This window comes from Tiliqua scincoides, chromosome 13 (genome assembly GCF_035046505.1).
Source record: "Tiliqua scincoides isolate rTilSci1 chromosome 13, rTilSci1.hap2, whole genome shotgun sequence".
In the NCBI taxonomy this organism is placed as follows: Eukaryota; Metazoa; Chordata; class Lepidosauria; order Squamata; family Scincidae; genus Tiliqua; species Tiliqua scincoides.
The window spans coordinates 1,453,360-1,466,434 of NC_089833.1; the positions used below are offsets into that span (position 1 = coordinate 1,453,360).

At 49.1% G+C, this 13,075-nt stretch overlaps 1 protein-coding gene across 4 annotated transcripts in view; it reads right to left on the minus strand.

The window, feature by feature from the left end:
* Positions 1-13,075, minus strand: part of TRAF7 (TNF receptor associated factor 7) — a 37,853-nt gene that overhangs the window by 24,322 nt on the left and 456 nt on the right. For 2 of the 4 annotated variants that reach the window (XM_066609426.1, XM_066609423.1), the window contains exons 2-3: positions 987-1,104; positions 753-810 (exon numbers count right to left, since the gene is read on the minus strand). In XM_066609426.1, the coding sequence (XP_066465523.1) occupies positions 753-810; positions 987-1,067 (139 nt within the window). In that variant the 5' untranslated portion in view covers positions 1,068-1,104. Of the gene's footprint in view, positions 1-752; positions 811-986; positions 1,105-9,533; positions 9,691-13,075 lie in introns of those variants that run through there. The other 2 variants (XM_066609425.1, XM_066609424.1) reach the window with 2 other exon arrangements.

Consider the following 13,075-nt stretch of genomic DNA (forward strand, 5'->3'; position numbering starts at 1 on the left):
TTGGAAATCAGCTGTCAACAAATGTGGGATCCTCGATGCTGCACTGGTAATTTTCAGCCCCTCTATCAAGAACCACACTAAGATCTCTGCCAGAGTCTCAGGTTTGCTGCTACTCACCGTGTGCCTTCAGAATCCAAGGAGACGGTCCTAAGAAACAGGATGACTCTGCATATGGCAGCTAACCTCACCCATTTGCGTAATTAATATGTGGAACTCCTTGCCACAGGATGTGGTGATGGCATCTGGCCTAGATGTCTTTCAAAGTGGACTGAACAGATTGACGGAGGAAAAATCCATCACAGGTTACAAGCCATGACGGGCATATGCAGCCTCCTGGTTCTAGAAAGTAGGCTCTCTCTGAATGCCAGATGCAAGGGAGTGACAACAGAATGCAGGTATCCGGTGGTCTTGGGTGCTCCCTTAGGCCTCTAGTGGGCAACTGTGAGATACAGGAAGCTGGACTAGATGGGCCTTTGACCTGACCCAGCAGGTGCTTCTTATGTTTTTATGCTTGCTACCACAGGGCCTATCTGTAGGAAGGTGGCAATATGAACAAATACACCTTCCACTCCCCTCCCCCTATTTTCAACAGGTGCTAGGACACTTTTACAGAAAGCCACCAGGCCAGAGTTTGAGTTGCAGGATTTAATCCTTCTACGAACGAAGGGAAGGCTAGCTAGACAGAACGAAGGGGCAGCAGGACCTGTACCAGCGCAGCATAACAAGGCCAAGCATTCATGTCAAATGCTGACCTTTTGTGATGGTGGTTACTGCGGAGAAGGCAGGCCCAAACGTCGTCTCCATTCTTGTCTGAAACACAGAGGAAAGAAGTGAGCACTTGGCCAATCTGTCACAGACCAAGGGTGCTGGCAAGCTGGGATCGGGGCCACACCTGCTCGACTGGACGCAAGTGTGATACGCAGAACAAGCACAGCAAGAGCCAGGCTTGGAAGGCAGGCGACCCCAACCCTGGCATGTTCTCTTACCCCGTTAGTGGGGTCTGGAGAAGTCCCGTTCGTCGTACCGCTAGGGAACCAGTTGTAGCGGACGGTCTTGCTGGCATTCATAATCTAATCCCACATTTGTCGTTCATTAAAGCTGCTCCTGCCAACATAAAAACAAAGAATGTTGTAAGTGACACAAAGCTCCAAAATGTTCTCATTCATAAGAACTGATCTCGATACGAGGTGCAAATATTTTTAAAAAAAAAACTCCAAGGAAGCAAAAACAGTACACAGAATGCACCACTTTCAAGCAGTGGCATCAAGGAATTATAAGCCAACAGCAGCACTGGCCAGAGGCAACTTAATTAAAACATATATCAAAAGGCTTCTGAAAGAGAGGAGAATTATGGAGGATTTCTGAGTTGTGGCTTCACGGGTCTCTCTGGGATTCTGCAACTGTGGAGCCAAAACCAAGAAAGCCCTGCTCAGAGCACCTCTGCATGACAACGGACGTGGCAGGAGGACTGTGTGCACTTCCAAGTGGCTCAAATCTCTCTAGGCTTGCAACCTAGGAAGGCAAGTGTGGGCCAGCCCCCTGGAGGCCCAGCTCACACTCGACCTGAGTCATCTGAGGAAAAGCCAAGCAGAAAGCATGGGCTCATTTCACAGCACCCCAGCCCCTGGGCTCCGCCTGGGCAAGTTCAGCTCAGAAACAACCAGGCAAATTGTGGAACTGTCAGCCCCGCAAAAAGGTCATTTTGCAAGAGATTCAGCTGCCAAAACTGCTCACTTGCGCGCTCTCTCTCTCTCTCTCCCTCTCTCTCTCTCAGATCTTTCAAACCTGGTTCAAATTTGCAAAACAGTCTGTCATGAAACTGAAAAGTGCTGGGGGGCAAGGGTGGTGCCCAAAGCAGGGTCTTTTCCCTCCTCTCTAGCCTTGGTTGGAACCCAACATTATTAGGATTTATTTCTGGTCAATCCAGAATTCCATTATTTCAAGTCAGACTTGCATCTAAACCCAATGAGACCATTATCATCTCATGAAGCTGATGGGCTCTCACAACAGAAGCACACCTTTGCGCTTCAAGCAATTAATGTAGGGCTGCCAGGAGATGCAGTGATAGCCACAGGCCTACATGGTTGTTCAAATGCATTCAGACAAACGTGTGGATGATGATTAACCTTTCAGTGACTCACCCTCTCAGGCACACCTATCACTTAAGGGCTGCAGAGTCACTGGGCAACCAGGGGCTAAATTTGATTTACGTGAAAAGGGACACACAGACAAGGGGAGCTACGTGAAGCTCCCTCTTCTGTCTAGCCCAGCTCAATTCTAATATCAAAGCTAAGCTGCAGAGAAATGGGTTGAAAGCCACAGAGGATCATGAAGGAAGAAGCAGGGAGATGGGATCAATTCCCCCTCACCTCCTGGTGTGTAAATTAGACCCTCCCCACCATGTACATGAACCCCCAAGCGCATGGCTACTCCATCTGGCTATCAGCATCTGAGAATGAGCCACCACAAACCAAACAGGGCAGGCAAACATTTCGTGCTGCCTTGCTCTGCCCCAAAAGTAACATTTAACAGGAGTTGGTTCAGTTCACACATTCGGCTCCAAGTCATTAAGTGCAGAGTAAGCAAGTGGCCTGCGTGCCCATGTGAACTAACCCAAGCCCTTAATGTTCAAGAGTCTCAGGACATGAGACTGTCCTCTCTTGTCCGACGCTTTGTGAGTGAGCTCATCTCCTGTAGCTGGGCTCCTGTCTGAGTGCAACTCATTCAGCCAGAGAAGTATAGCTTTAAGTAGGGCCCCTTTCTCCACAAGTTCTTGAAGTGAGAGTCACTGCCCTCCCCCCCATGGGCCTGGGTCAAGGCTGCAGGAAAAACTATCTTTAGTTTAGCACCAAAGCACCCGAGTGCACAAACACTCTGGAGCCACAGCCCACAGAGAAGATGGGGATGTCCTACCTTGAAAAGGAGGACACCGTTGTAGCAGTGACAGCTGTGCAGCTCTGGATGGACCCAGGTGACCCTTGTGAGGCATGCAAAAGGCAACACTGCTCACAGCGCCTGTCACCGGTTCAGGACTCCCTCTGTGTGCCTTTTTAAAAAGAGATCACTTCCCTGTTCTTGCAAATACGGAAGCTTGAAGCAGGACGTGGGAGCTTTCTCTCTGTCACCCAACTGAGGGCATGAAGGCAGAGATCAGAGAGGAAGGCTGGCCAGCCAGTGTCTGAGCAAGACACTGGCTGCAGCCCAGGATGATGCACCCAAAAGTGACTCTACCGGATCAGATCGACAAAGACCAACTCTGAGATCCTGTTTACAGCAGCGGCCAGGCAGAGGCAGGACCTGTTCACAAGTCCTGCCTCAACAGCCCGGATTAAGCACCTTCACACAGAGCCCTTACTTGGTTCAATGAGGTCAAGGGGTTTCCCAGTCGAGGTACCTGTAAGGTGTGCAGTCTTGATCTGGGACCCCCCACCCTAGCAATCAGTGCTCAGCACCTTGCATCCTGCATCAGCAGCACTCTCTTCCGCTGGCTAATCTGGCAGGCTGCCCTCCTAACTTCCGGGACACCATTCCAGCCTGCCAGTCCCAGCACACTAGGCCCATAAAATCCCTAGACTTTGTTCCCCCATGAAAAACTCTGCCTAGTTCCCTTTCCCTAATGCCTGCCTTGGAGCTGGTCCCCTTACACTGACCTCCCATTTTTCTATACCATGCTAGAACTTGGCCCCACCAGTCTGGGGTCATGCACCCACTTCTGGCCACTTGAATGAACAGACTCTGATGGCTGGAAGGTTAACCTGCCAAGAGGTCAACAGGTTTGCCCCCATATGAACCACAGATTTGAGGGTGCATGCCTTCCTCCCCAATTAACAAATTAAAGCAGCCACAGCCACCTCAACCCCGCCACACCACCTGACATCACTCATCAAGCTACCGCAGCACATGCCGCATTGGGAAGAGGTTCTACCAAGAGCTGGCCTGCTGGGCCCACAGAAAGATCAAGACCAGCAAGAACAAACCCACTACCTGGTCCGGGGTCTGCAGCTTACTCCAGATATGAATGCACTGGGAAACTGTCGACGCTGCAATTCTGCGGTAGACACTTCTGGCAGGTACACCAAGCACTACAGATGGCATGCAGGGCCCGAGCTTCCATCTCCACAAACTCTACTACCTCGTCTGCCAACAACCTTGGGGCAGACGAGCACCCAAGAAGTTGGGAAGAATTCCTACACCCAGCTTGAACAGACAGACACACGGGTGTGGGCCTAAACGCTACATGTGGCCTCCAAGTGACCAGGCAGGGGAGGTTTCGCAAAGGCCACAAGGTCCCAATTTTCCATTCAGGCCAGTGATGTGCATTAGCGGATCATGTGGACTAAGTGGGCTTACGCACTTTTGGTGTGTTCGTTATCCTGGTGGACTGGTTTGCTCCTCAGCTCCCTGTTCCCTCCCTTATCAAATCTGACCCTTGGAGAGAGGAGAGAGCTATTGTCTCCTTTCTCATTTCCTTTCCTGAAACTCTGGTTGCTTGGGGAAAAGCAAACAATTTCCACACCGTGCCCTCTGCAGAGCGACTAGTGGTGAAAGAAAAGAGAATCCCACAGGGCCAACTCTGTTTCCTGTGTTTTGCCACCTCAAGTTCGGCACAGAGACTGTGGCTGCCATATAATCCAGACCGCAGCCCCTTAAATTGCTCTGTTTGACAGATTCCTCAGACTGTGACACATCAGGGAAAAACCAAACCCAGCTTCTTCCCTCTGCATGTAGAATTCGAACTCCAAACACAATTCAGTCCTGGCTTGTCAACAGGGATTTGCCAGGTTGTCCAGTGGAAAGGAAGAATCTAGGTGACGAGGTAGGAAAGTCTGAGAAAAAAGACCCCATGCTCTATTTTGGGACAAACACACCAATGCTTAAGCAGACAGGCTGACCACAAGCCAGTACATTCTGGTGACTTGCACTCCAGCGTTCAGATCCCTGCAAAATAACAGCCACCCACATTCACCAGCATTAACACAAAATGGAATTCATACAGACACTTTATGGAGAAAACAGCACACATGAAACACAAACAGGACATGCTGATCAAAGGCCGTTAGGGGAGGGCTGGGGAAAAAGTCAAATTCCTAAGCACAGTTTTGATTAATGCAGTCTTATTCCCCAAGGCGGGAGAATTTCAGGCACTGGCATTAAGGGTGCCAGCATCAACCCTGCAAACAACAGAATCAGTCCAGATCTCAGATTTTCAAGGCACTTTTTCCAGACCTATGTTAGGAGGCATCGAATCCTTGTGAAACAAACTTGCAGGCAGCGAGAAAGGATGGGAAAAAATCCATCTCGTTCAGGGCTCTGACCACAAATAACAAATCCACATTAAGCCGCTCAAGACCTTTAGCAACGAAATTGGCTCATGGCAGCTTTCCGAAGAGACATGCAGCTCAGGATCAGATCTTGCCACGTTTATGACCTTAGCGGATTTTGTTTGGATCCGTGTGTACGTGCCAGGATGGTGCAGTGTTTTAGGACTTAGACCTGGAAGTTCCAGGTTCAAATCCCCACTCGGCCATGAAACATCCTGGGTGACCTTGGGCCCGTCTCTCTCAGCCTCACCTACCTCACAGGGTTGTTGTGAGGACAAAAGGAGGGGAGGAACTATGGACACCACTCTGAGCTCCTTAGAGGAAGAGCAGTAGAAAAATGTGAAAACAAAATAAAAATGTGACCCTGGCCAGTTGAATTGGATGGCTGGCAAGAGGCCTCTGGTCCCACAGGCCTCAAGGACAGCCACAACTTGGACTCGTCAGAGCAATCACCCCCCGCTGCCCAGTCGGCTAGCACCTTGCCTTCTGTGCGTTTCCTGGGGAAACCCCAAGGAGGCCATGCCTGGCTTGCATAGCAAATTTGAACCTGCGCACAGAAGCCACGTCATAGGAGCTTCCTTATCTGGAGCAAACAAAGCTGCGAGTGACACAAGAGAAGGCTTCCCAGCCCTCGCTACCCTCGCCAAACCCAGAACTGAAGCAAATAAGCTGTAAAGTTATTGGGGCCCTGTCCTCCAGAGCATGTCAAGAGTCCCTTCATTGCATGCTCAGCAGGGGGTAAAACTATCTGAGCAGCAGTGGGGCGATCAAGGTCCCAAAGAAAGGTCCTTGAGAAGCTCACCCCACAACAGCCCTGTATGCTGTTATAGGAATGTAGCATATAACAAACCAGGGCACAGACCCCTCGTGTTCTCTGAGCCTGTTTGCTGTGCTTTCCATCGTCCACGCCAGTAACTCAGAGTCCTGCTGGTGTGGCATTAAGAACCACCATACTCTCTGCTGCCCAAGGACCGCTGTGCCAGCCAGTATCCAAGGCAGGTATCACACTGCCCTCTTCCTTTCCAACCCTTTCCCAAAGTGCAAATGAAACAGCTGCTCAGGAACTCACCAAGCACCCTTCCCTTTCCTTGCTTCATTGCTTAATGTATCTTCCTCTGCCTGCTCTGCTGGACAGATAACTTGTGACTACAGACAGTTGCCCTAGAACAGGGGTGGGCTTCCATCTGTGAGATGACAGCTGCACCTGCTAAAATTCCCTCTTCTATACAACTGTTAAAGGTCCAAGATCCCTAAAGTTGAAAGTTTGCCCACCCTTGCACTAGAAACAGAGCTGCAGAACCTGGAAGAGTTTAAGTGACATTGCAAGAGGCGGAGACCATAGAGAGGACCACAGAGATCAGCCTGCCATGTGAAGGAAATAATGTTGAACACCGCTACTCTGAGGTGTGCGCTGATGAGGTGCAGAGCTCAGCAACCCGTAAGTTTGACAGTGACTGGATGATGTCATCCCTAAACATCCAGGAGGTGGCATCATGACAAGTTGCGATGCAGCACAGGTTCCGTACCATCTGGCCCACATCGAGAACCACTGGTCTAGAAACAATTCTGACACTGGGGCCTAAAAAATGGAACGCTTGCGGAATTCAGCACAGGGATTGGGCCTAAAAGATTTTGAAAGATTTTCATGTTCTGCTTGGAGGTTTTCTAGCAGGGAAGCCACAGTTAAAACCAGAAAGCTGGACTGGCTGAACACTTTTACTAATTGAGGAAAGATTTGGTTCTACTGCGGCTGGTACTTCAAGACCTTCTACCCCTGAGCAGCTGGAAAGGCTCCACACTAGACACAGCATAACTGCTGCATGTGAATTGTTACACCAGCAGTACTTGTTACACCAGCAGTACTCAAAGCAAACAAATAACCTGTGAATGGCATACGTAAGACCCTTGAGACCTGCAAATATGCACCAGAGAACTCTGGCCAAAACTTTCCAGGTTCTTAAGAATGAGCATCTGTCATGTGCACTTTACATGTCTGAGGCAGGAAGCATGCATACAAGCATAATTTGTGCGTAATACGTATGGGCAATCTTATACATTTGCCTTGGTGTGCCCCGAATGGTCTGGGTGTGCCATGGGAGTTTGAGGGAGGGTCATTTATTAATAGGGCCATTTATTAGTTAGAGGGTGTGAGGCCCCCTACCGGCAGCATGAGGTGCCTTGTCAATTGTCAGAAAAGGATGATGTGCCTTGACAATTTCGGCACCAAGTGCTGTGAAATGAAAAAGGTTAAAAATTTCTGTTCTAGAGGGTAAGAAAGCAGGAATCAAACTCATTTATTGGTACTCAATCCAAGGAATGAGTCTTTACAAGGGTCTGCTGGGATCCGAGGGCCCCATGAAAAAGTGGAAAGTGCTTCTGTGGGTACGACAGGGGGAGCGAGGGAGGGGGTGCCTCTTTTGTTCCTTCCAGCTGTTCAAGCTCTACCCCATAGCACCTCTGATAAAGCCATTTTATAATCCACCACAAATAAACAGCCACTCCTCTTGCTACCCAAAGGTTAAAAAAAAGTTCAGGGACACCAGATAAGAGAGGTTTGTTTCAACTGCCTGCTCGACATTTGTGCTTCAACCAGATTCTGCCTGCAGCCAAGCCTTCCCGTCAGCTGGCTGAGAGCAAGAGGGCAGCTGTAGCGCCTCACCAACAGAGCAAATCATTCAGCTCCTGGACTTTAAGAAGTAAGCCAAACATGACAGCCCTCCTCACTTGGCTCTGGTGGAAACCAACAGGATGCTTGCCTGGATGTCTGAAACCAGAGACCGTCAACATTTACTGGAGGAAAAACTAAGGCTGCAATCCTATAATTCTTACCTTCTTACCTAAGAGTAGGTTCCACGGAATGAAATGAGACATACTTCTTGTAGTAGTGGCTCCCAAACCTTTTAAGCAACATTTTTTTTAAAATGACACTCTATCAGAACCCACCTGGCTTTATGAGACTTATGGCACAATCCTAACCCCTTATGTCAGTGCTTTCCAGCACTGGCTTAGCGGTGCCAATGGGACGTGTGCTGCATCCTGCAGTTGGGTGTCACTCACAGAGGCCTCCTCAAAGTAAGGGAATGTTTGTTTCCTTACCTCTGGAAAGCTAGAAAGCACTGACATAAAGGGTTAGGATTGTGCCCTTAAAAAAAAAGTATCACTTTGCCCAGCCACCCTATGGGTGATGATGGGGGACTGCCTTCTGGAGCATTTGTTGAGTTCTATGTTCATTGGGTTGGGACTATTTCGGTGGTGTTGTGGTCCCCTCGGTCTGCCCTTCTAAAGGACCAAGGCACAGTTGCCTACTCACAAGTCAACACGTGTGTGCTGCTCTGTTTTGGTTTCCATAGGGTTCATTACATTTTCCTTGTCAGTATCAGCTTGTTGGGTTAGCAACCACCCAAAATCAGATCATGACCCACTGGTGGATCCCAAACCACTTGGAGAACCACCAACATACAGAATTGTGCTCAAAGCCGATACACCCCCAGATTCTGACACTCACAGTAACACATACACAAAGTGTACCAACTATGATGAGAAAGTTAAGCAGAAGGGGATTCTGAACAGGGCGCAACATGATTCCAAAGCTCTCGGGATAAGATACAGTTTCACAAAAAAAAGAAGAAGAAGAAGAAGAAACCAGCTCTGCCTAGACTAGAGGCCCCGAGCCACGTTCAGTCCTCTTGAAATTGGACACAGACCCCCCAATACTCCAAAATACATCTCATGCCCTGCACAGATCAGTATATCTCTCTCAGCTTCATCTACCCCACAGGGCTGTTGTGAAGACAAAAGGAGGGGAGGAACTATATACACCACCCTGAGCTCCTTGGAGGAAGGGCAGGATAAAAACATGAACATTAAAATAAAATAATAAAAATACACTGAGCCTCCTTGAGAATCTCAGGCTGCAATCCTATCCACAATTACCTGGGAGGAAGCTCCATTGACTGTAATTGGACTTACATCTGCACAGACACGTACAGAACTGGGCTCTTAGTCTCAGAGGCATCCAACGCTAAAAAGCAATTTCTACATAATGAAATTGTCCAAAAGTGAATCTAAGCTTGGGGCAGTTATTAAACAGGCACAACTGATTCCAACTTTTTAACCTGAGTGTGGATCCCGCCCCCCCCCTTGATTGGGGGGACCAGCTTTAGGGACCAGCTGTTGGGCTCACACAAGATCACCTAATTCCCCAGAACAAACCTGGTAGGAGGCATCCAACAGACAAAGGCGTTTACCTCAGGCTTTTACCGGCTGGGAGCCGGTTCGCACAGTGAAGCCTAGCAGAAAACTCCAAGGAGGAGCAGAGAGAGCGTGTGGGTGGACGGTCCCCTCTTTCCCAGCGTCTCTTGTGCGTGCATGCTTCTGCATGGGTGATGTAAACAGAAAGGCATGCGGAGCTGCAGAGCAGTTCCTGATATGTAAATACGCCTGGGAAATCCCCCCCAGTTCCACCAATCACCTTTCAGTTCCCCATTGCCACTATTACCAACTGAATTCAGGCGGGGGGGGGGGGGGGCGGGGCGGAAGAGCCCATCCTTGCCAGAAGGGCTCTTGGGGTTTAAAATGCTGGGTCCTGGGTGAGAAGAGTCACCCAGCTGGAACACATGCGGAGGGAGGGAGTTTATTAAGCAATGTGCCCAAAGAGCTTCTCCAGGCTCTGCAACTTCAGAGCCAAGAGAGCGGGGGAGGGAAGGGGAGGGGGTCGTTGCAAAGGAGGGTTGGTTCCCAAATGGCGCAGCAGAAAAAGCATGAACCCCTAGTCCCATGCAAAGAGGAGTCTGCAAGGGAATGCTCACCTAAAAGGTCCTCCAAATCAGGGCAAGCTGCCCCCCCTGCCCATCCAAGTCACCTACAGATGATACCCAAAAGTTTCAATTGGGTGACATAAAAGCAGTTGTTGCAATGTTTCCCACAGGGGTTCAGAAGATAGGGAAGGGGTAACTTTTACAGGCCAGTCTGTTTGCAGACAGTGGGGCTGGGAAATCCCAGATCCTGGATGCTTCGTTCTATCTACTGAAGCTTTCAAGTTACACAGAACAGTTCATCAGACAAAACCGTGGTTTGCTCCCAAGACATTTTAGAATTCCCTCTCGTTATTTGAACAGCATCAGCAGTACTCTGTGGTCAACTCCCCTGCCTGCTCCATGACCAGGCCCTGTCCAAGGAAAGCAAGGCCTGTTCAGTTTCTGTCCATGGTCGTAACAGCCGTTACCGGAACTAGCAACTGAAAAGCATCCATTACAACATGAAACACCCAGACATGGGGCTTCAAGGGCTCGGACTGCTTCACGCACATCCTCTCCGCATTCATTCCTGAAAATTACTGCAAAACAATCTGGTGTTACGACTCCCATCCTGCAAATGTTGGATGGCCTTAGCTAGGAGCAACAAGCACCAGATTCGGATGTTGCCTCAGCCGTGAACTCACTAGCAATCCACTCCTATCCATGTTTACTTGGAAGTAAGTTCTATTCTAATCAGTGGCCCTAACTCCCAGGTAGGTGTGCACCGGATTACAGTCCAGAACACTTTAGGCAAACCACAAGCTTTTGGGTCTCAGCCTCTCTACGTGCAGCATAAGGCTAATAACACTGGCCTACCTTACAGGGCTCTTGTAAGGATCAAATAACATACATGATGTGCACTGAGCACTCATATTCTATTTTTGCCAAGTGCTCAATGCATACTGTGTACATTATTTGAGTATTTATTGAATACATGAAGCAGCCTTTTACAGAGTTAGACGACTGGTCCACGTAGCCCAGTACAGTGGGCCCTCCTTATCCATGGGCTCAGCATCCGTGGATTTCAGCATCTGAAGATGCCGAGCTTGTGACCAGAGTGCCTTAGAGGACTTACCGGATGCAGCTAGAAGGCATTTCCAATTGCGTCCAGGACAGTCTCTGAAGTGGAATTTGGTATTTGTGGGGAGGGGGGGGTCCTGAAACGGGTCCCCCACAGATACAGAGGGCCCACTGTACTGTCTCTGGTTCAGAGTACTGTACAGTCCTCAAGAGTTTCTGGCAGAGAGAGAGAGTTTCTCCTGCCTTTCCAACCAAGTCCATCTCAGAGAGACTGCAGCAGGGCTCTTCAGCACACACAGTGTTGCTCTGATGCCAAGCAATACCGCACCCCCCGGGGTTTGCCAAGCAGGGCAAGTGATGAGAGGCTTTTGGTTTCAATTTGACTGTTCGAGCATTCACTGCACACACACCAGCACAGCATCTTCCTTCAGCACTAAAGTGTTGGAAAGCAATTTCAGTGGATGCAATTAGGGCACAGGCCAGGCTTCTCCACCTCGGCACACATTTTATGGATGGGAAAAGGAGACCCATTATGCTGCCCTAGGAGAGCAGAAGCAGCTTTTGGCATTGCACAAATGTTCATTCTGGCAAAAGCCACAAACAAATCACTAAACCAAGCTGCAACAAGGGAAGGCCTTGGGAAGGCCAGGCAGGTGCTGGGCTATCACTGTCTCTTATTCCATCACAGCAAGAGGAGGAAAAGGAAACAGCCTCATGACACTCGTGCCCCAACAGTCTAGCACTGCCCCCTCCTGCAAGGAGAGGGGAGAAAGAGAAGGAGGAAGCCTTTATCTGTCTATTTCAAGGTGGGGGGGCTGGAATTGCTACACTTAGTTTCTTTGGTCCTCCACTCCCCAAAAATCCAAACTGGTTCTCACAGCAAAAAAGCCAAAGACAGCAAATGCCACAAATATGTTAAAACACAGACAGCAGATTCATTTTCTTTAAGCACTAAAGCTGCTCCCAGGCCTGCAGAGCCCCCTCCTCCTGCTCTGTGGGAAAACAGTAGCAGCAGCACTGATGATGATATTATTATTTATTATTGCATCGAAACAAAGACAACTACAGCACAGTGCTGCACTTCTGATGCACGTGCAACTTTTATCTTCTCAGGCACCTGCGTCACTTTCAACCCCATTGCAATTCCGTTTCTGGCCAAATATGGCCATGCAATATTCTGTATTGCTACTATTTCCAATTTAAAATATTGCTTAGGCACAATAAGAGCAATAGCCTCCACATTGCTGCTGCTGCTCTTACTGACAGTATACGATGGAACCTTTTCTGCAAACTGCAATTGCATTGCAAAGGCAGTGGGGCTATTCACAATAACAGCAACCTCATTGCAATTATAGTCATGAGGGGTGTGTGCAAGCGCTTGGTTTTGGAGGCAGGCGCCTCCCACTGCCAGATGCAGGGGACACAGGTTGTGTCTGTTGTCTGGTGTGTTCTCAGAAGCATTTGGTGGACCACTGTGAGACACAGGAAGCTGGTCCAGAGGGGCCTCTGGCCTGAGCCAGCACTTGGGACTCTTCTGATGCGTTTATATTTTTGCCAAATATTCCTATTGCTAAAAGTTATTATTTGCACTATAAATTGTTGCAAAGACATCAAGAGCGATAGCAATCTGTGTTGCTGCTGCTGCACACGCACATGTAAACATACACCCATGTGTTCACACATACACACACACAAAAGTACACACAGACACACATGCACATGCGCACTCACACACACGTGCACACATGTGTACACACATACACAAACACACACGCATACTCAAGTACACAGACACACAAGTACACACACACACATACACAGGCACACATACACATGTTCACACACACACACACACAAGTACACATATACACACGTACCATGCACACAAACATACATGTACACACATGCTTACATGTACATACAGCGCGCGCGCACACA